The sequence below is a fragment of the Oncorhynchus nerka genome, linkage group LG2, assembly GCF_034236695.1.
Source record: "Oncorhynchus nerka isolate Pitt River linkage group LG2, Oner_Uvic_2.0, whole genome shotgun sequence".
NCBI lineage: Eukaryota > Metazoa > Chordata > Actinopteri > Salmoniformes > Salmonidae > Oncorhynchus > Oncorhynchus nerka.
In genome coordinates, this window is record NC_088397.1 from 68,664,052 (window position 1) to 68,682,278 (window position 18,227).

At 45.8% G+C, this 18,227-nt stretch overlaps 1 protein-coding gene across 2 annotated transcripts; it reads right to left on the reverse strand.

Moving 5' to 3' along the window:
- Positions 1-312: 312 nt before the first annotated feature.
- LOC115140470 (leucine-rich repeat neuronal protein 1-like) lies at positions 313-15,243 on the reverse strand. Of its 2 annotated transcripts, XM_029678812.2 has the most exons (3): positions 14,806-15,243; positions 14,655-14,707; positions 313-3,501 (listed from the first exon to the last, which is right to left on the reverse strand). In XM_029678812.2, exon 3 carries the CDS (start codon positions 3,222-3,224, stop codon positions 1,077-1,079), a length of 2,148 nt encoding a protein of 715 aa, XP_029534672.1. In that variant the 5' UTR covers positions 3,225-3,501; positions 14,655-14,707; positions 14,806-15,243; the 3' UTR covers positions 313-1,076. The 2 variants fall into 2 exon arrangements, with proteins under 2 accessions (XP_029534672.1, XP_029534680.1); XM_029678820.2 differs by lacking the exon at positions 14,655-14,707.
- Between the last annotated feature and the right edge of the window lie 2,984 nt (positions 15,244-18,227).

An 18,227-nucleotide genomic window follows, 5' to 3' on the forward strand; every position in this document is an offset into this window, starting at 1 on the left:
CAGCGGGGGGTTAAGCCGACAGGATCTGTGCTCTCTGTATGGCTGATTAGACTCCGAGGAGTGGGCTCTGCCGCACAGTGTGAGTCTGAGCCGCGGAGCTCCATGCTGAGATACTGCTTATGGGCTGCTGCAGCACATTGGAGGTGAATTGGAACCAGGTCTGCATGGAAAAATAACCAGAGCCAAGAGATCAGAGGTCAAACAGAGGTAAAAGGCCATGGTCCCTCATTACAATATGATTCATAGCGATTGAAGGACTATAATTAAGCAAACTGGTGAAATAAATGTACAACAACTGATTGAGAGACAATATTTATATAAAAAGATCAAAATGTTATTTATTTCAACTTCTTCCTCATATACAACAAAAGTAAGTGGTCAGCGACAGATTCTAGCAGATAAGAAAGAAATAATTCAGAGTAAATAAAGCTACTACTGTACCTAGTAACTGCATGTTATCAAACATTCACATTTCTCGTGCTTTACAGAACATTTATCAGCAAACTAATTTCTACTTTTTTTCCCAATTACAATTGAAAAAGAGTTTCAAATGATAGTTGATACAACATTACCGTACAATCGCTAACGTTATTCAGTAGACAGTATAACAAGTCTAATCCCCTTAGTCAGCTTTTAAATGAAGTCCATACAAACTCCTTTACATTTCAGTGCACAACAGATGACCTGTTTTACAAAAAGAGAGAAAAAACTATGTGATCTCAACCAACACTGCCAGAGGAACCTTTAACTAGACTAGTAGTCCCTGTTGCTGCGTTATCGACACTAAGAAAGTGGGTCCATGGCAACAAGCCAAAAGGCTGTGCTATCAAAAACGCACCATAAAGCAGCTCAACTGAGACAACCTAGAAGCTAGACACAGCTGCCATCTTGGAATAGTCCAAACTATAAAAGAGAAATAGAGTCAAACAAAGGCGATACGCTATACTAATACAAATCCTGTCCTTATCACTCTGCTACTTATTAGCAAAGCTAAAAATAAAAACATTTGCAACTATCTGATTTTTGCCCCCAACATTGCAAGTGTGTCTGTGTGTGCTGGGGGAGGGGCGACCCCCTCAACACATGTAGTAGCTGCGTGTGGTGTCCACAGGGGAGGGCTTGCTCTCTGCCCCGCCCTCCTTGTCCTTCTCACTGTCCACCTCCCACAGGTTGATGAGGGGCGGGTAGAGCTCATTGAGGGGGATGGAGGAGGTCTTCTGCATGTACTTCTTCAGGGAGTGGTGGTAGTTCTTCCTCTTCCAGCGCCGTGCCACGTACACCCCCACCGTAGCCAGGCTGAGGAAGGCCAGCATGGTGGCCATGACGACTAGCAGGGCGGCGCTAGGCCTCTGGTCCGACACGTCCAGGGCGAAGGTGTTGCTGCGCGTGGTCACATTGACGCACGACTTGTGGGTCTGCAGGTGGATGTTGGAGACGGTGAGGCACACCTCATACTCAGTGCCCGGCTGCAGGTGAGTCAGGTTGTACTCGTGCACGTCGACGGGCACGCGTGCAGTGTAGGTGATGTGGGGGTTGTCAATCTTCATGGTGGCCGAGGCCCACTTAAGGTTGGAGGTCATGACGTTGGAGTTAATCTTCCAGGAGACCAGAATGGAATGGGACTCGGTCTGCTTGACGTAGATCTTCATCACCTCGACACTGTCCAGCAGGGTGCCGTTGACCCGGATGGTGGTGACGCGTGTGTCGGCCCCCTCTGTGTTCTGAGCCACGCAGGTGTAGCGGCCTGAGTCCTCCACCTGGACTTGGGACAGCCGCAGGGTGCCCTCACTGCTCAGGTGGTACCGCTCTGACACCATGTCCACCGTGATCTTGCTCCCCATAGGAGACACCCAGTAGATTTCTGGCTCGGGCTCGGCCATGGCCCGGCAGTCCAAGCTGACACTCATGCCCAGCTCTAGGCTCAGGTGGCTGGGGAAGGTGTTGTGGGAGATGAGGGGCAGGCACTGCTCTGGGGAGTCCTGTAGCCTCACCTCCCTGACCTGCTGGCCCCGGAGCTCAGGCGGTGAGCTACACAGCATGGCCCGCGGCTCCATGAATCGCACACTGGTCCTGTTTGAGCTCATCCACTGGATGACGCAGTCACAGCGCAGTGGGTTGCTGTGCAGGCTGATCTCGCGCAGATTGGGCAGCGCCTCCACGGTGCGCTGGTAGATGGCATTGAGGGCGTTGTTGTTGAGCATCAGGCTCTCCAATGAGGACACGTCCCTGAAGGCCGTCCGGTGGACAAAGGACAGCTTGGGGTTGTTGGTGCCCTCCAACTTGGTCAGCTCAGGCAGGTTGTCCAGGGCGTAGCGGTCGATGGACACCAGCTCAGCCATGTTGTTGATGCCAAGCTCCTTCAGATGCAGCATGTTCCTGAAGTCCCCCTCCTGGATCTTGTGCACCGGGTTCTTGTTCAGGTCCAGGAACTTCAGGTTCTGCACTTTCTGCAGGGCCAGCTGGGGAACTCGGACCAGCTTGTTGTCGTAGAAGGACAGGCTTTCCAGGTTATCCAGACCCACCAGAGCACTCCCGGGAACGTCGGTGAGATCCATGCCGGCCAGAACCAGGCTCCTCAGACTCCCCAGGGGCTTGAAGTTCATGTCCAGGATACCAATGACGGGGTTATCGCCGATCATCAGGATCTCCAGGTTGGGCGTGGCCTCGAACCAGCGGCTGTCAATGACCCGGAGCCTGTTGGAGTTGAGGTGGAGGCGCAGCAGGCTGCGCAGGCCAGAGAAGGCCCCTGGGGCAATGGTGCTGATCTGGTTGTGGTTGATGTAGAGCTCCTGCAGGTTGCTCAGGTCCTGCAGGCAGTGGTCGGGCAGCTGGCTGATCTGGTTCTCCTCCAGGTGCAGGGTGGTGAGCTGGTTCATGTTGGCCAGGCCCACGGCTTCCACACTGCTGAAGTTATTCTGGGATAGGTCCAGCTCCGTCAGGTTGAACAGGGCTTCTAGCTCCCCGCTGGTGTGGGCGATGGAGTTGCTCTGGAGCAGCAGCACCTGGGTGTCAGAGGATAGGTTGGAGGGGATGCGTGTCAGCCGCAGGTCGTTGCAGTCCACTGTGGCCGCCTCCCTGTAGGTGGACTGGGGGGTGAACCAGGGGCGCACCTCACACACGCACAGCCTCGGGCACTCCCCGCCCCGCACCAGGGGCAGCAGGGGCAACAGCAGCCCTACACACAGCCATGCCAGTTGGGGCCAAGGGAGGGGGCTTAGAGTCATGCTGTCTGCTCTCTCTGTCTGGTCACACTGCTCTTAAAGGAGAGGCCGGGTTCCTGAGGAGGGCCTGGAGGGTAGGTGTGGGATGTGACATCAACAACCGATGGTCATCAGTGTCCTCTCTGTACAGGCTGGTAGTGGCTGGTAGAGCTGCGGTCCACAGTGCGGGTGAATGTGTGTGAGTGTGTTTCAGAATGGGGCCAGGGGGTGGTCAGGGTTATCCTCTTCCTCCACTCACGTGTTTTTCTCTCTCTTAACTTCAGAATTCAGCAGAATAAGCCTGAAATACACAGAAACCAGGTCAGGTATTAGAGCTCTGCATTACATCGTTCCATTATCATCCCACAAACAGATGGTGATTTAGATAAAGATGAAAGAGATATAGAGAGGGATACAGAAACAGGAAGGAGAGAGAGAAAGGTGTGAGAGGGATTGAGAGTTCCCGGTGAGAGATAAAAGCCATAAAACCTGTCAGACAGTGAATTGCATTTCATTAAAAAAATTGCTGATATTGACAAGACTTTTAACCTAAATATGGGCATGAATTACAAGTCCATATCTGCTACATATCGACAAGACAACATGTGTGTGAAACAGAGAGTAATACATTTACAGTAGTTAGCTGCTGACCTGGCTTCAAATACAATTTGAAATCATTTAGAATACTTTAACTGTTTGTTTGACCTTGCCTGTTATAATGGAACCAATAAAAATTCCCAAAAGCTCAAACTCTGCCCCCCTGGCACTCCGGTCTGGGTAAAGGTCTGGTTCTGTGGTTGGACAGAGATCTGACATCCTTTATAGTTTCACAGCAGAGGGTTAAGAGTGGAGACAGCACCCAGCCTACACAGCACCAGTCTGCAGACTTCTTGGGGACTCATTTGACATGCCTAACAGGGCAGAATAAATCTGTGAAATTCTTTTTTTTGCTGTGCTATTGTACAGAGGTTAATTTCTGTCTTTAATGAGCTGTTACTCAGCCAGAGACTATTCAAAAACAGGTGAAAAAAAGCTAACTCTGAGCATTCAAGTTTAATTGAATCAGTCAGAGTGTCTTGGTAGTACAGGCAAAACCACTCAACCCCAATGCCAGCAGTCAGACTGCTCTGGCCTGTTAGTAGCAGGTCGCCTCTGGAAAAATTAAAGGTTTTAGTGAAATGATTTATCATATTGGTGTCCTAATTCTTCTTTTTAAATAAAACATGGATCATACTAAATGTTTATATACATTAACTGAGACAGACAGTCCTGCTGTTTTAACATCTATTGCTGCTGTTTTAACATCTATTGCTGCTGTTTTAACATCTATTGCTGCTGTTTTAACATCTATTCCTGCTGTTTTAACATCTATTGCTGCTGTTTTAACATCTATTGCTGCTGTTTTAACATCTATTCCTGCTGTTTTAACATCTATTGCTGCTGTTTTAACATCTATTGCTGCTGTTTTAACATCTATTCCTGCTGTTTTAACAGCTGGGTGAGTGAAGGGTAAACACACGAGTAGGTTGTAAACCATAATGTACTCCCAATGTATTGCATCCAACAACAAGCCTATAACATCTGACTACACATTGTTTGCATATGGCTCACTATATTTGTGTATGCAGAAGTGTTGTCTTTGTTCAGATAATATATAAGATTATGGTCCAGAATTTTAAGCTATGGGCAATTCCACGGTAACGGAGTGACACAGACTGATTTTTCACTTTAAAATGTATGTCGCAAAAACAAATTATTGTAAAGTGAAACCGTACAACTATATATACACAAGGACTACTTTTAACAATTTCCACTGAAAATGTACTTGAAGAGCAGTGCAGATGCAAAGTTTGGTAACAGAATCACAGCACCAATAGCACAAACTGTCATTCTGTTACCAAACTTTGCATCTGTATTGATCTTCAAGTAAATGTGTTTCTGTAAAAGTTTCAGTGGAGATTGTTAAAAAGTAGCCCTTGTGCATGTAGTTGTATGGTTTGTTTAAAAATCTGAGTCTCAGTGTCACTCTGTTACCATGGAATGCCTGTATATGACAATGTATATTAGTAGAGATTGGTAGGCTAAATGTTTGATGCATATTTGATCCTATCTGAGGTCCATTGTGGATATGAACTCAGCTACTCTAATGTATTCTGTGTTCTGTCTCTTCAGAGATTACCCACGTTTCTCTCTCCCAAGGGATTATCTGCGTATGCTACTGGCACAGTGACAGAGAGATACTTTTGGTGTGGTAGCAGCCAGCCAGAGTTCTCTGCTCTGACTATGAGCACATTACACAACACACCTAATCTACCAGGGCGGGCAGAAAAAGAAAAGCGCTCAGCTCGACTCTGTGCATTATCATTAATGGTAGCTCTTGATTGTGAGACACGTCTCTGGAAAGCAGTGGCAACACAGGCGGGTAGAAATGTGTCTTTTAATGAGCCTGAAGAAATCAATTAGAGGCCTGTAGCCTCTGTGCTGGGACGCTGTCAGCTCCAGGCGTTGGGTTGGATGTGGGGGAATGGGCAGGGCAGGGGCCAGGGTGGATATGGGGGAATAGGCAGGGTGAGGCTGGGGCCAGGGCAGGGGCCAGGGCAGGGGCCAGGGTGGATATGGGGGAATAGGCAGGGTAGGGCTGGGGCCAGGGTGGGGGCAGGGCAGGGGCCAGGGTGGATATGGGGGAATAGGCAGGGTAGGGCTGGGGTCAGGGTAGTGGGTGGATGTGGGGGAATAGGCAGGGTAGGGCTGGGGACAGGGTGGGGGGTGGATGTGGGGAATGGGAAGGGCAAGGGCAAGGCTGGGGCCAGGGTGGGGTTGGATGTGGGAGAATGGACAGGGCTGGTGGGTCTAGCTCCAGAGGACATGTAACATTCAGGAGCCTCCACCGCCGCTGGGATAGCTCCTCACTGATGGGTCCCTGGCACCGCAGCATCCTCCCCTTTCCCCAACACATTTATGAGGCCCAATTATGGAAATCCAACACAGCAGTTTATTCTTCCTCTCCGTTTAAACTGCCAATACTGGATCTATAAGGCCTGTCAGGGGAAAATATGTGTTTTCTATATCAGTTTGGTGCTGTCAGTGATAAGGGTATTTCCACTGTAGCGGTGATATCCTCTGTGCCAAGAGTGTAGTGTTCTCTAAACAGGTATGATGTATGATGGTGAACTACCATGTATGATCTGCACATAATCAATGACTATGCCTTTCCTCTGCCCTGCCTGGAGATATTCAAATCAGTGACAGGAGAAAATAACATTGCATTATCATAAACAGATAGGACAGTGATGAGGACAGTGAGGAGCACAGGGCCCAGTGACTCCAATCCGTTTCAGCAAATCAAAGATTTGTTTTTTTTTGTGAGAAAATGTATCTCCATCCAGGCCAATTAGTTTTCAATACTAGAGAAAAGGATGATTAAATCTCAGCATTTTAGGCGAAGTGAAACACTTTGTATCTGTTCAGGTAGGATTCCAGTGGGTGTGAGTATATATACACACACTACAGCTGAGGACGGCAATTTCTCTTCAACCTGGAGGAATGGAATCAGCCTTCCATAACTGTCCCAGTGAGGGTGTACGGCAGGCCCTGCCGCTCTCACACTGACAATAAACACCACCATTCCTGCCCCTCCAGTCAGATACTAATAACACACCACATTTATCCCCATAAACACACTCCGTGCAGCCTGAAGACAGAGACGTGTGCGGGGGGGATGTGTTTTGTTTCACATCAAAACCTGACAACCATTTCTCTGGATTTATACTTTAGAGACAATAGTAACATAGAACAGGTTTAGTTAGATTTTTCTCCTTTTCCTCATGTGTGATTTCTCATCGACATTCAGTGCAAGCCTGGCAGAAACACCGAACACGGGGATGTGTGACTGACACAAACTCGGCTTTGATTCATATTGCAGGTGTGGTATTTATAGTGTCTCTAAAAATACTTAGTTATGCAGAAAAAAAACAGCATGTCAGTCACTGTGTTTCATGTCTGCATATTTTAATCATGAACCAATGTATGATCAAAAGCCTATCTGCCATTACAACTTCTCAATTAGTTAACTTAGTTGCTCCCACACTGACTAGGTACTGGATACAATATAATGTGAGTATCCAGTTGGTATGTCTGTTACTGTAAGAAAATCCCCTACCTCTAAGATACTGTTCTAATAGCCATGATGATATATATAGTATCCAAGACTAATGGCATCCTCTCTGCAATGCCCCGGCCAATCAGAACGCCATCTCAGTGATTTGTACACTGTGACTGAACTGTAACATCAAGGCTTTATATTTCCTCCTATTCCTCTTCTCAGGGCTCAGGGCCTGGGAATGGACAATAAGAGATCTGACTGTCATCTCTCCCTCTTTATCCATCAACCTGCCTATCTATCAATCTGTTGGTCTGTCTGGCTATACACTGTATCTTTATATCCAGCCATCTATCAGGTCATATATTATGCCTCTCTCTCTCTCTCTCTCCCCCTCTTTCCTTCTCTTCTCTAAAATCAGAGGAGACAGGCGAGGTAATCGCTGTTTTCACACTGAGGCTATAAAAATCACACCTGGCACCAGGCTCCTGGAGTGCTGACAGCTCTGTGGGGGCTCGTATCCAGTTTGACCGACCGCTACCTCAGTGTGTGTGTATGTGTGTGTGTGTGTGCGTGCGCACACATGTGCTTGCATGTGTGTGTGTGATGGGGGGGAAAACGATTATGACAGGGGACACCTCCAATGGAAATTGTGAACAAACAAGGCCAGAGGTGTCCTCCCTCAGCATCAAAGCCCAGAGAGACTACCAGATTGTCCATCGTGGCCTGAAGGCCTGAAAACAGAACACTCACTGTCAGTGATGAGTGTAATGAATGTTGTCACACTACACAAAATGACATTTCCCTCAGCCCACAGAGTGGTCTGAATGAAGGGAAACAGATGTTGCTATTTCATCCTCTCACTGACACAGCAGCACCAGGCACTGTTGACTTACACAGGGCCCCTTCCTATTAGCACTGCTGTTGATAGATACGGTGGCTAAAAGCTGTTTAAACCTGAATGGAAAAAAACATTATTGCTGCAAATCCTACAAACTATCCATATCCTGATGGCAATCCTTCAGTCATTCCAAAAGCGTCGTGTGTCGTAGCCTTACCCGCTATAAAGTGAATGGAGAAAAATATATATTTTCTACTCCTCCTGGTTTGAGTGAAACCAAACTGCTTAAAGACTAGAACAGTTATGGGGGATGCAATAACATCCTATACTATATACAGTATATCCTGTTTATACTCATCTACAGGATGTACATAACAATGCCTCAGGAGCAGACATAATAAGCATTGTTTTGGGCTTCCTGGCTTGTGACCCCTAATCGGGTGCAACACTTGTCTGAAGAGGCCAAACTGCTTAACTCAGATACACAGAGATTCAGTGTTCACACATTGTTTGCACTTAACCCAGAACTACAACAAAGAGAAACACAGGTAGAGAAGAGGGATAAAGGAGAGAGAGTGTAGAGATGTCTGCTTTTACACTCACCTATCATATCTCACCACACAGACAAATGCCTGTGTTACAGAAGGAGACCCAAAGCCCTGCATGAAGCCTAGTTTTATAGTGAGTGTGTTTGGTGGGCCCTGGCCCTTTGTGTGATAGCATGAGAGGTTTTGGTGGATCGGAGTTTCATTCCCTCCCTGACAAAGGTGATTTACATTTTTGTCATTATCCAATGTGACTTACAGGAGCAATTAGGGTTAAGTGATTTGCTCAAGGGCACATCAACAGATGTCTTCATCTAGTTGGCTCAGGGATTGAACCATAGAACTTTTGGTTCCTGGCCCAACCCTATGAAACGCTGGGCTACCTACCTCTTCATTCTGTCACATCCTTTATGTGCTTGAGTTTCTTAAAACACACAAGCATGCATGCACACGCACAGTATAGAAAAACATACACACAGTCAGGCACCCAGACACTCATGCACACACACACAGAGTGGTGAATGTTCACCCAGCTTAGTGCACTTTGATAAAAACAGCCCTGGGGTTCAAAGGATAACACATGCAAGTAGAGCAAGATGTAATTTAGAGATATTATCAGCCCTGTCTTTTAATGCCAAAGCCTCATAAATACATGCATTACTCTATGTTCCCAGGTAGCACAGGGACTAATGAAGCAGTAGGGCTCTCTGTCTGTGGCCACATAGAGCGCACTGATTTTGGAGAGGAGACTGAGAGACACCCTGTTTGGATGTCTGGACGGAGGTCTGGAAGTCTTAGACCCTTCATGAATGCTCTGTTTCATGTCCTGCTGAGCTTTTCCTAACAGCATTAGGTTTCCTTGGGCTGAGTCCACTCTGCCAACGTAAGCACTCACTGTTCTACAAAGACTTCAATAGCTAAAACCTTCTCAATTTTCAAATCGGGACACCAAAGTACACAAAGGCAACCACATGAATAAAAAACAAATGGCCAAATAGCTTTTTTCCATTGGAGTATGAATGAGTGTCTGTCTTCGGTATCCACTTTGCTCAGTGACTTAACCCTGGCTTTCCAGATGCTCTAACCAAGTGCCACTGGATGCTTCTGCCAAGAGGAAACTGGGTCTAATGACAACATGATAGCACCTTTTACAGGGAAGAATATCTCCACATTCATTTGTCCCTTTTCTTTGGGCGTAAAATGTGAGCAGTGTTTCTCAAACAGCAGCCGCACTACCACTACAGGCTCCCTCATAATCTTGCCGTCACCATGGTGACCGGCTATGCCACCGGCATGTCTGTTTCATGCCCAAATGAGGAGACAGCTGTGTGTGCCATTAGGCCACCGTAGAGCGACAAGAACCACCGCTAGCACGCGACCACAACCACAAACATCCATATGACCAGATTAAACAACTGACAGCTGATAACTGCAATACCAGCAGACAATGGCTCCACTATAGCGCAGCTGTGATCAGTCTACAGCTGCCAAAACAAGCAAAAAAGAGACTGCTGTTGCCTAGTAGTCTACTGACTAGAGCTACGAATGCACAACAGCATGTATCTTTCCCAAACAACATCTATTACCGCTGCATCACAGTATATCACAATACAGCAACCACATCCAAACCTAACATTCCATCACTATTATTAGTCTAGACGCAATGCTTCTAAATTACAGTTCCATACTGGAGCCCCGAGCCCCGCCATGTGCTGCTGACCGCCGGCCTCCCAGTCATGTGTGTACCTGATGGCTGATGGGCACGCCATGTCCTTGCTGCACTGGCCTGCCTGAGAGGCACTCTGATCCTGCTGCTTTGACCTGCTTGAGGCACCCTGTTTTGGCTGCTTTGGCCTGTTTGAGAGGCACTCTGTTCCTGCTGCATTGGCCTGTTTGAGAGGCACCCTGTTTTGGCTGCTTTGGCCTGTTTGAGAGGCACTCTGTTCCTGCTGCATTGGCCTGTTTGAGAGGCACTCTGTTCCTGCTGCATTGGCCTGTTTGAGAGGCACTCTGTTCCTGCTGCATTGGCCTGTTTGAGAGGCACCCTGTTTTGGCCTGTTTGAGAGGCACTCTGTTCCTGCTGCATTGGCCTGTTTGAGAGGCACTCTGTTCCTGCTGCATTGGCCTGTTTGAGAGGCACTCTGTTCCTGCTGCATTGGCCTGTTTGAGAGGCACCCTGTTTGGCCTGTTTGAGAGGCACTCTGTTCCTGCTGCATTGGCCTGTTTGAGAGGCACTCTGTTCCTGCTGCATTGGCCTGTTTGAGAGGCACTCTGTTCCTGCTGCATTGGCCTGCCTGAGAGGCACCCTGTTTTGGCTGCTTTGGCCTGTTTGAGAGGCACTCTGTTTAGGCTACTTTAACCTGCTTAAGAGGCAACATGTTCGGGCTCCATTAGTATGCAGGCGTCTCGCTCCACATCACACAGGGCTTTGGTGCTAGAGGCAGAACAGAGGCGTGGAGCTGAGCAGAGGAGGGGGAAATGTTTCTGTTCAGCCAGAGAAGAAGAAGCGGGAGAGGACAATCTTGTATGTTTCAGTAGCTGAAGCCAATTCCTAACGGAACAGAGATGGTGCTGACATGAACTATTTCTCTCTCTCACACACATGCACACACACACTTTGGCAAAGTCCTTTAACACTGCAGCAATATAGAGACTCAAGTCCAATAACTCAAGGGATGCCCCACGTGGGACAAAGCATAAACATCTCTCAGAATAATGCCCATTCATTCATTCCCTACCCAGAAATTAGATGGGTAGAGTTAGACACACAGCTACCTCAATCAGAAACGTCTTTACAAAAACCTCACAATGGGGGATGTGTTTCCCTCACCCCTCAGCTCGCAGTCACAATGGGAGAGGGTCGAGCTGGAGCACCCAAGTCCCCGACAGCCGTCCCCCCTCAAACACCCCACTGACCTCAAAAACTAGAGCGCACAGTGCAGTCAGTCCCAGGCTCTCTTAATGGATCTTGGCGACTTGTGAACACACACATGCACGTGCACGCACACACACACACCGTGTTAAACACATCTTTGTGTTGGCTGGTTCTCATGACTCCTGAACTGCTGGCGGAGGACACTGCTTTGTGTGTGGGGGTGGGATGGGGGAACTCACTGCCTGTGCCATGCCTTCCTAAAGCGGGTTATACAGTGGGGCAAAAAAAGTACTTAGTCAGCCACCAATTGTGCAAGTTCTCCCACTTAAAAAGATGAGAGAGGCCTATAATTTTCAAATTTTCATCATAGGGACACTTCAACTATGACAGACAAAATGAGAAAAAAAATCCAGAAAATCACATTGTAGAATTTTTAATGAATTTATTGGCAAATTATGGTGGAAAATAAGTATATGGTCAATAACAAAAGTTTATCTCAATACTTTGTTATATACCCTTTGTTGGCAATGACAGAGGTCAAACGTTTTCTGTAAGTCTTCAAGTCTTCACAAGGATTTCACACACTGTTGCTGGTATTTTGACCCATTCTTCCATGCAGATCTCCTCTAGAGCAGTGATGTTTTGGGGCTGTTGCTGGGCAACATGGACTTTCAACTCCCTCCAATGATTTTCTATGGGGTTGAGATCTGGAGACTGGCTAGTCCACTCCAGGACCTTGAAATGCTTCTTACGAAGCCACTCCTTCGTTGCCCGGGCGGTGTGTTTGGGATCATTGTCATGCTGAAAGACCCAGCCACGTTTCATCTTCAATGCCCTTGCTGATGGAAGGAGGTTTTCACTCAAAATCTCACGATACATGGCCCCATTCATTCTTTCCTTTACACGGATCAGTCGTCCTGGTCCCTTTGCAGAAAAACAGACCCAAAGCATGATGTTTCCACCCCCATGCTTCACAGTAGGTATGGTGTTCTTTGGATGCAACTCAGCATTCTTTGTCCTCCAAACACGACGAGTTGAGTTTTTAACCAATCTTCTTCTGGATCATCCAAATGCTCTCTAGCAAACTTCAGACGGGCCTGGACATGTACTGGCTTAAGCAGGGGGACATGTCTGGCACTGCAGGATTTGAGTCCCTGGCGGCGTAGTGTGTTACTGGTAGGCTTTGTTACTTTGGTCCCAGCTCTTTGCAGGTCATTCACTAGGTTCCCCCGTGTGGTTCTGGGATTTTTGCTCACCGGTTGAGATCTTGCGTGGAGCCCCAGATCGAGGGAGATTATCAGTGGTCTTGTATGTCTTCCATTTCCTAATAATTGCTCCCACTGTTGATTTCTTCAAACCAAGCTGCTTATTTTCACACCATAATTTGCAATAAATTCATTAAAAATCCTATAATGTGATTTTCTGGATTTTTTTTTTCATTTTGTCTGTCGTACCTATGATGAAAATTACAGGCCTCATCTTTTTAAGTGGGAGAACTTGCACAAATGGTGGCTGACTAAATACTTTTTTGCCCCACTGTACCTAACCTCTTCCCCCCTCCTCCCTCACTACTCTGGCTAGAGTACATCCATATATGTCCGCGTTTGTAGAGTTTTCCCAAGACAAGGCTCCGGTTTAGTTGGCAAGCCCAAAGAGCACAGTAGTGAATAACAGGATTATTTAAATCAACTGTGTCTCGGCCAGTGAACTTTGCACATTTCCATATCAGGCTAAATTTTTTATCAAATTACAGAAAATGCAATTCCTTGAAAACAAAAAGCCTTAACAACTGAAACACAAAACCCTGCTCAACTTTTATGTTGATTGCCTCTGTAGGACTATTCATCATGAAAACACTACACAAACATTATGACTCTCAAGTTCAAACCAAGTATGAGCCAGTGCTCAAACAAATCCTCCACATTACAAAGACTTGACTTGTGTAGGTTTGATTGAATGAGACACTCAAAGCATCTTGAATCTGTGGCTTCAGCTTCCGAGAGCGCAATAACAGGTGCCACTGTCGCGCAACAGCTGCAACAACAAAGCCTATAAGGATGAGGAGCCAACTTTTACAAAGGTGACCCAAAACAATGTAGAGTCACCGCCCCTACCAGCTCTCACCCCCAACTTATCTTGAACAACCCATTGTCTTTTTGTCGAATTCCTCCACAGAGCAGTCGAGACATCTGCCAACATCATTCCCTTACCAAGACAAATGAATATGATGGGGCACTAGAGACCTTAGCTGTCAGTCAGCTGTTTTAGCTGCTCTCCTTGTGCACATGTCATGTGTGTTGTTGCAGTTTGGGATTGTTACATTGTAGACTCATCCTCAAGCACATGAGGATGACAGAATGGGGGAATAAAAACACATCTGGGATACACAAAGGAATTCAGTGCTCCTTTTACTTCACAACAGTGAGATCATTTAAGGACAGGTGCAGCTTACTTTGAATCATTTAGAAATAACACACTAATTCTAGAACGACACTCTTTGGTCCAAAGTACAGTGTGTCAGGAATATGGGTGATATCATGGCAAATGTTTTTGTTTTTGTTTTTGCATGTTTTTCTGCTGTTGTTTATAAAGCGATTTTATTGGTATATTGCATGCAGCCTACTGTGTGAGTGCACGTTTGTCAGTGTGTCATCCCTCTCAGACAAAATCCATATGAATTCGCATTCTCAATCGATAGAAATGTATTATAGGCACACATACTGTATATCAGACTACAGCCTCCGTATTATTCGCCACATGTAGGCTACTGAATGCGGATCACAGTGCCCTTGCAAATCCAATGGTTGCACTGATGCTGTAGCTACCCTACCCTTTGAGCTTCAAAAATAGAAATATGTACGGCCACGGTTCTGTTGAGTTAAATAAACAGCTAAATAAATAGCTTAGACTACACATTTCATTTAAAATATATACCAATTGTGCTGCCACCACCCCAAATTGTCTCTCAGCCAATTAAGTTTATATCTGTTTATATTCAAAAGCTAAGAACGCAATTCTTAATAATTGACTTGTTTCTGAATATTTCAATTGGAACATATTATAAATGAAAATGAGTTAACGTTATTGGTCTCACCTTAGCGTTTTAGCATCCAGCGGAATGCCTCTCCACACACACAGACTCCGATGCTCCAGGAAAAAAATAGGACATTTGAGCGCTATGTCTTGAAAGATAATATTAAGCCTGCTATATCTATGGAAATTAAATAATATAACATTGAACTTACAAAGCGACGTCTATATTCAGAGAGGACACGTTTTATTCTCTCCAGGAGCCGTTTTTTTCTGTCCTCTGTGCTTCTGCCGCTGCTGACTGTAGAACACTAAGAACCTCGCCACTGCTAACCCGCACAAAGAGCCTGCCTTGAGCTCGCGATTCTCTTGCCCTCCTCCAACTCAACATGCAGGGATCACCTGGCGCTGACCAGCGCAGCAAGGCTAGTCAGCTGATTTCAAACGCGCGATTGTGCGTGTGCGTCCTTGTCACTGGTGCTCAACTGGTCCACCTCACCATCTGCTCGAGTTCTGCTGTGATGCCAACAAAAGCCGCGTCGGCCAGAAGCTCGCGGTGGGAAAAATGAAGCGTGGATGAGGTTGGCAGGCCAATGAATAAAAGGGTTTCCTGAGTGTCCAATGGAAATGTTCAACGCTCCCTCGTGTCATTGTTTGGACGTTCCAGAGTGGTCTTTGTCTTAAAGTTTCCAATGTTAGGTGACGTGGGTCCATGTCCATGACCCCTCAAGTCAACTAATCGAATCCAAAAACACCCTACGCACTCTACATTTACATAATGACCGTGTGAAAGGTTTGGTGGCATAGTACTGGGTTTTTGGATTTGACAGGGGTGAAAATCTAGGATCTGGCAGTATTTGTATTTCACACACACACACAATCGAATAACAATTTCAAATTTTAGTGGTTGCTTACATATATTTTGCCGATGTTATCACAGGTGCAACGAAATGCTTATGTTTCTAACTCAAACAATGCAGTAATACCTAACAATGCAAAATAATACACACAAATCCCCAAAATATAAATAAATTAAGAAATATCAGAAAGAGCAATGTCAGAGTCCGGAATATAAATATGTACAGTACCAGGGTTTTAATTTACTTTTTACTTTTTTCTACATTGTAGAATAATAGTTAAGACATCAAAACTATGAAATAACACCTATGGAATGATATAGTAACCAGAAAAGTGTTAAACAAATCGAATTATATTTTATATTTCAGATTCTAGCCACCCTTCAGTAGCCACCCTTTGCCTTGATGACAGCTTTGCACACTCTTGGCATTCTCTCCGCCAGCTTCATGAGGTAGTCACCTAGAATGCGTTTCAATTAACAGGTGTGCCTTGTTAAAAATGTATTTCCTTCTTAATGCGTTTGAGACAATCAGTTGTGTTGTGACAAGGTAGGGGTGGTATACAGAAGATTTATAAATAAGCAAAGAGAAACGACAGTCCATCATTACTTTAAAACATGAAGGTCAGTCAAACCAGAAAATATCAAGAACTTTTTAAATTTCTTCAAGCAGAAGCAGTTTGGAACTCGATAGGACAGGCGATTTTTACGTGCTAAGCGCTTCAGCTCTCGGTGGTCCCGTTCTTTGAGCTTGTGTGGCTTACCACTTCGTGGCTGAGCCGTTCTTGCTCCTAGATGTTTTCATAATAACAGCACTTACATTTGAACAGGGCAGCTCTAGCAAGGAAGAAACATGACGAAGTGACTTGTTGGAAAAGTGGCAACCCCACCTCTTTAAGGAATACCTAGGATAGGATAAAGTAATCCCTCTCACCCCCCCCCCCCCCCCCTTAAAAGATTTAGATGCACTACTGTTCCACTGGATGTCATAAGGTGAATGCACCAATTTGTAAGTCGCTCTGGATAAGAGCGTCTGCTAAATGACTTAAATGTAAATGTAAGTGCAGGCACAAAAACTATCAAGCGCTATGATGAAACTGGCTTTCATGAGGACCGCCACAGGAAAGGAAGACCCAGAGTTACCTCTGCTGTAGAGGATAAGTTCATTATCCAAACTGCACCTCAGATTGCATCCCAAAATGCTTCACAGAGTTCAAGTAACAGACACATCTCAACATCAGCTGTTCAGAGGAGACTGCGTGAATCAGGCCTTTATGGTCGAATTGCTGCAAAGAAACCACTACTAAATGACACCAACAAGAAGAAGAGACTTGCTTGGGACAAGAAATACAAGCAATGGACATTAGACTGGTGGACATCTGTCCTTTGGTCTAATGAGTCCAAATTTGAGATTTTTGGTTCCAACCGCCGTCTCTTTGTAAGAAGCAGAGTAGGTGAACGGATGATCTCTGCATATGTAGTTCCCACCGTGAAGCATGGAGGTGATGGTGTGGAATGCTTTGCTAGTGACACTGTCAGTGATTTATTTAGAATTCAAGGCACACTTAAACAGCATGGCTATCACAGCATTCTGCAGTGAGACGCCATCCCATCTGTTCAAATCAAATCAAATTTTATTTGTCACATACACATGGTTAGCAGATGTTAATGCGAGTGTAGCGAAATGTTTGTTTGGCACTTAGTGAGACTATCACTTGTTTTTCAACAGGACAATGACCCAACACACCTCCAGGCTGACCAATAAGTAGAGTGATGGAGTGCTGCATCAGATGACTTGGCCTCCACAATCACAATGGTTTGGGATGAGTTGGACTGCAGAGTGAAAGAAAAGCAGCCAACAAGTGCTCAGCATATGTGGGAACTCCTTCAAGACTGTTATAAAAGCATTCCAGGTGAAGCTGTGCAAAGCTGTCATCAAGGCAAAGGGAGGCTACTTTGAAGAATCTAAAATATATTTTGATTTGTTTAACACTTTTTTGGTTACTAAATGATTCCATGTGTCATTTCATAGTTTTGATGTCTTCACTATTATTCTACAATGCAGAAAATAGTAAAAATAAAGAAAAACCCTTGAACGTGCAGGTGCCCAAACTTTTGTCTGGTACTGTATATGGTAGGATATTTAGACAGTATGGGCAGTAGGCTACATTAATAGAAAATGTGTGTACGGCAGCTGCTATGTAAATTTAGCCTTGATTAGAATGGAGTATATAAAAAAACACATATGAAGTGGGTAAAACCATATGTAAACATTATTAAAGTGACCAGTGTTCAATGACTATATAAGAGCACAAGGCGAGACCCAAAATACAGACACAGGAGGCAGATGGTTGAGCGCCGATATTTATTATAACAAAGGGAGTAGGCAAAGGCAGGTCGGGGACAGGCGAGAGTTCATAAACCAGGTCAGAGTCCAAACAGTACCAGGCAATCTCGAGGTCAGGCCAGGCAGGGGTCAGAAACCAGATCCAAGTCCAAAAGAGTACAAGGGGATAGGCAGGCTAGTTCAGAGTTAAAACAGGCAAGAGTCAAAACCAGGAGGATTAGGAACAAACAGAGACTGGGAAAAATAGGAGCAAGGAAACAGCTGATTGACTTGGCAAACAAGACAGAAAACATGAATAAATACACCAGGGATAATAAGCGACACCTGGAGGGGGTGGAGACAATCACAAGGACAGGTGAACCAGATCAGGATGTGACAGACTCTGTACATAGGGCAGCAGACTCTAAGGTGCTGGGTTGAGTACCAGGGGCCAG

Coding starts and splice junctions, on each gene's coding strand:
- LOC115140470 (XM_029678820.2), bottom strand. CDS start 3,224: ATGACTCTAAGCCCCCTCCCTTGGCCCCAACTGGCATGGCTGTGTGTA.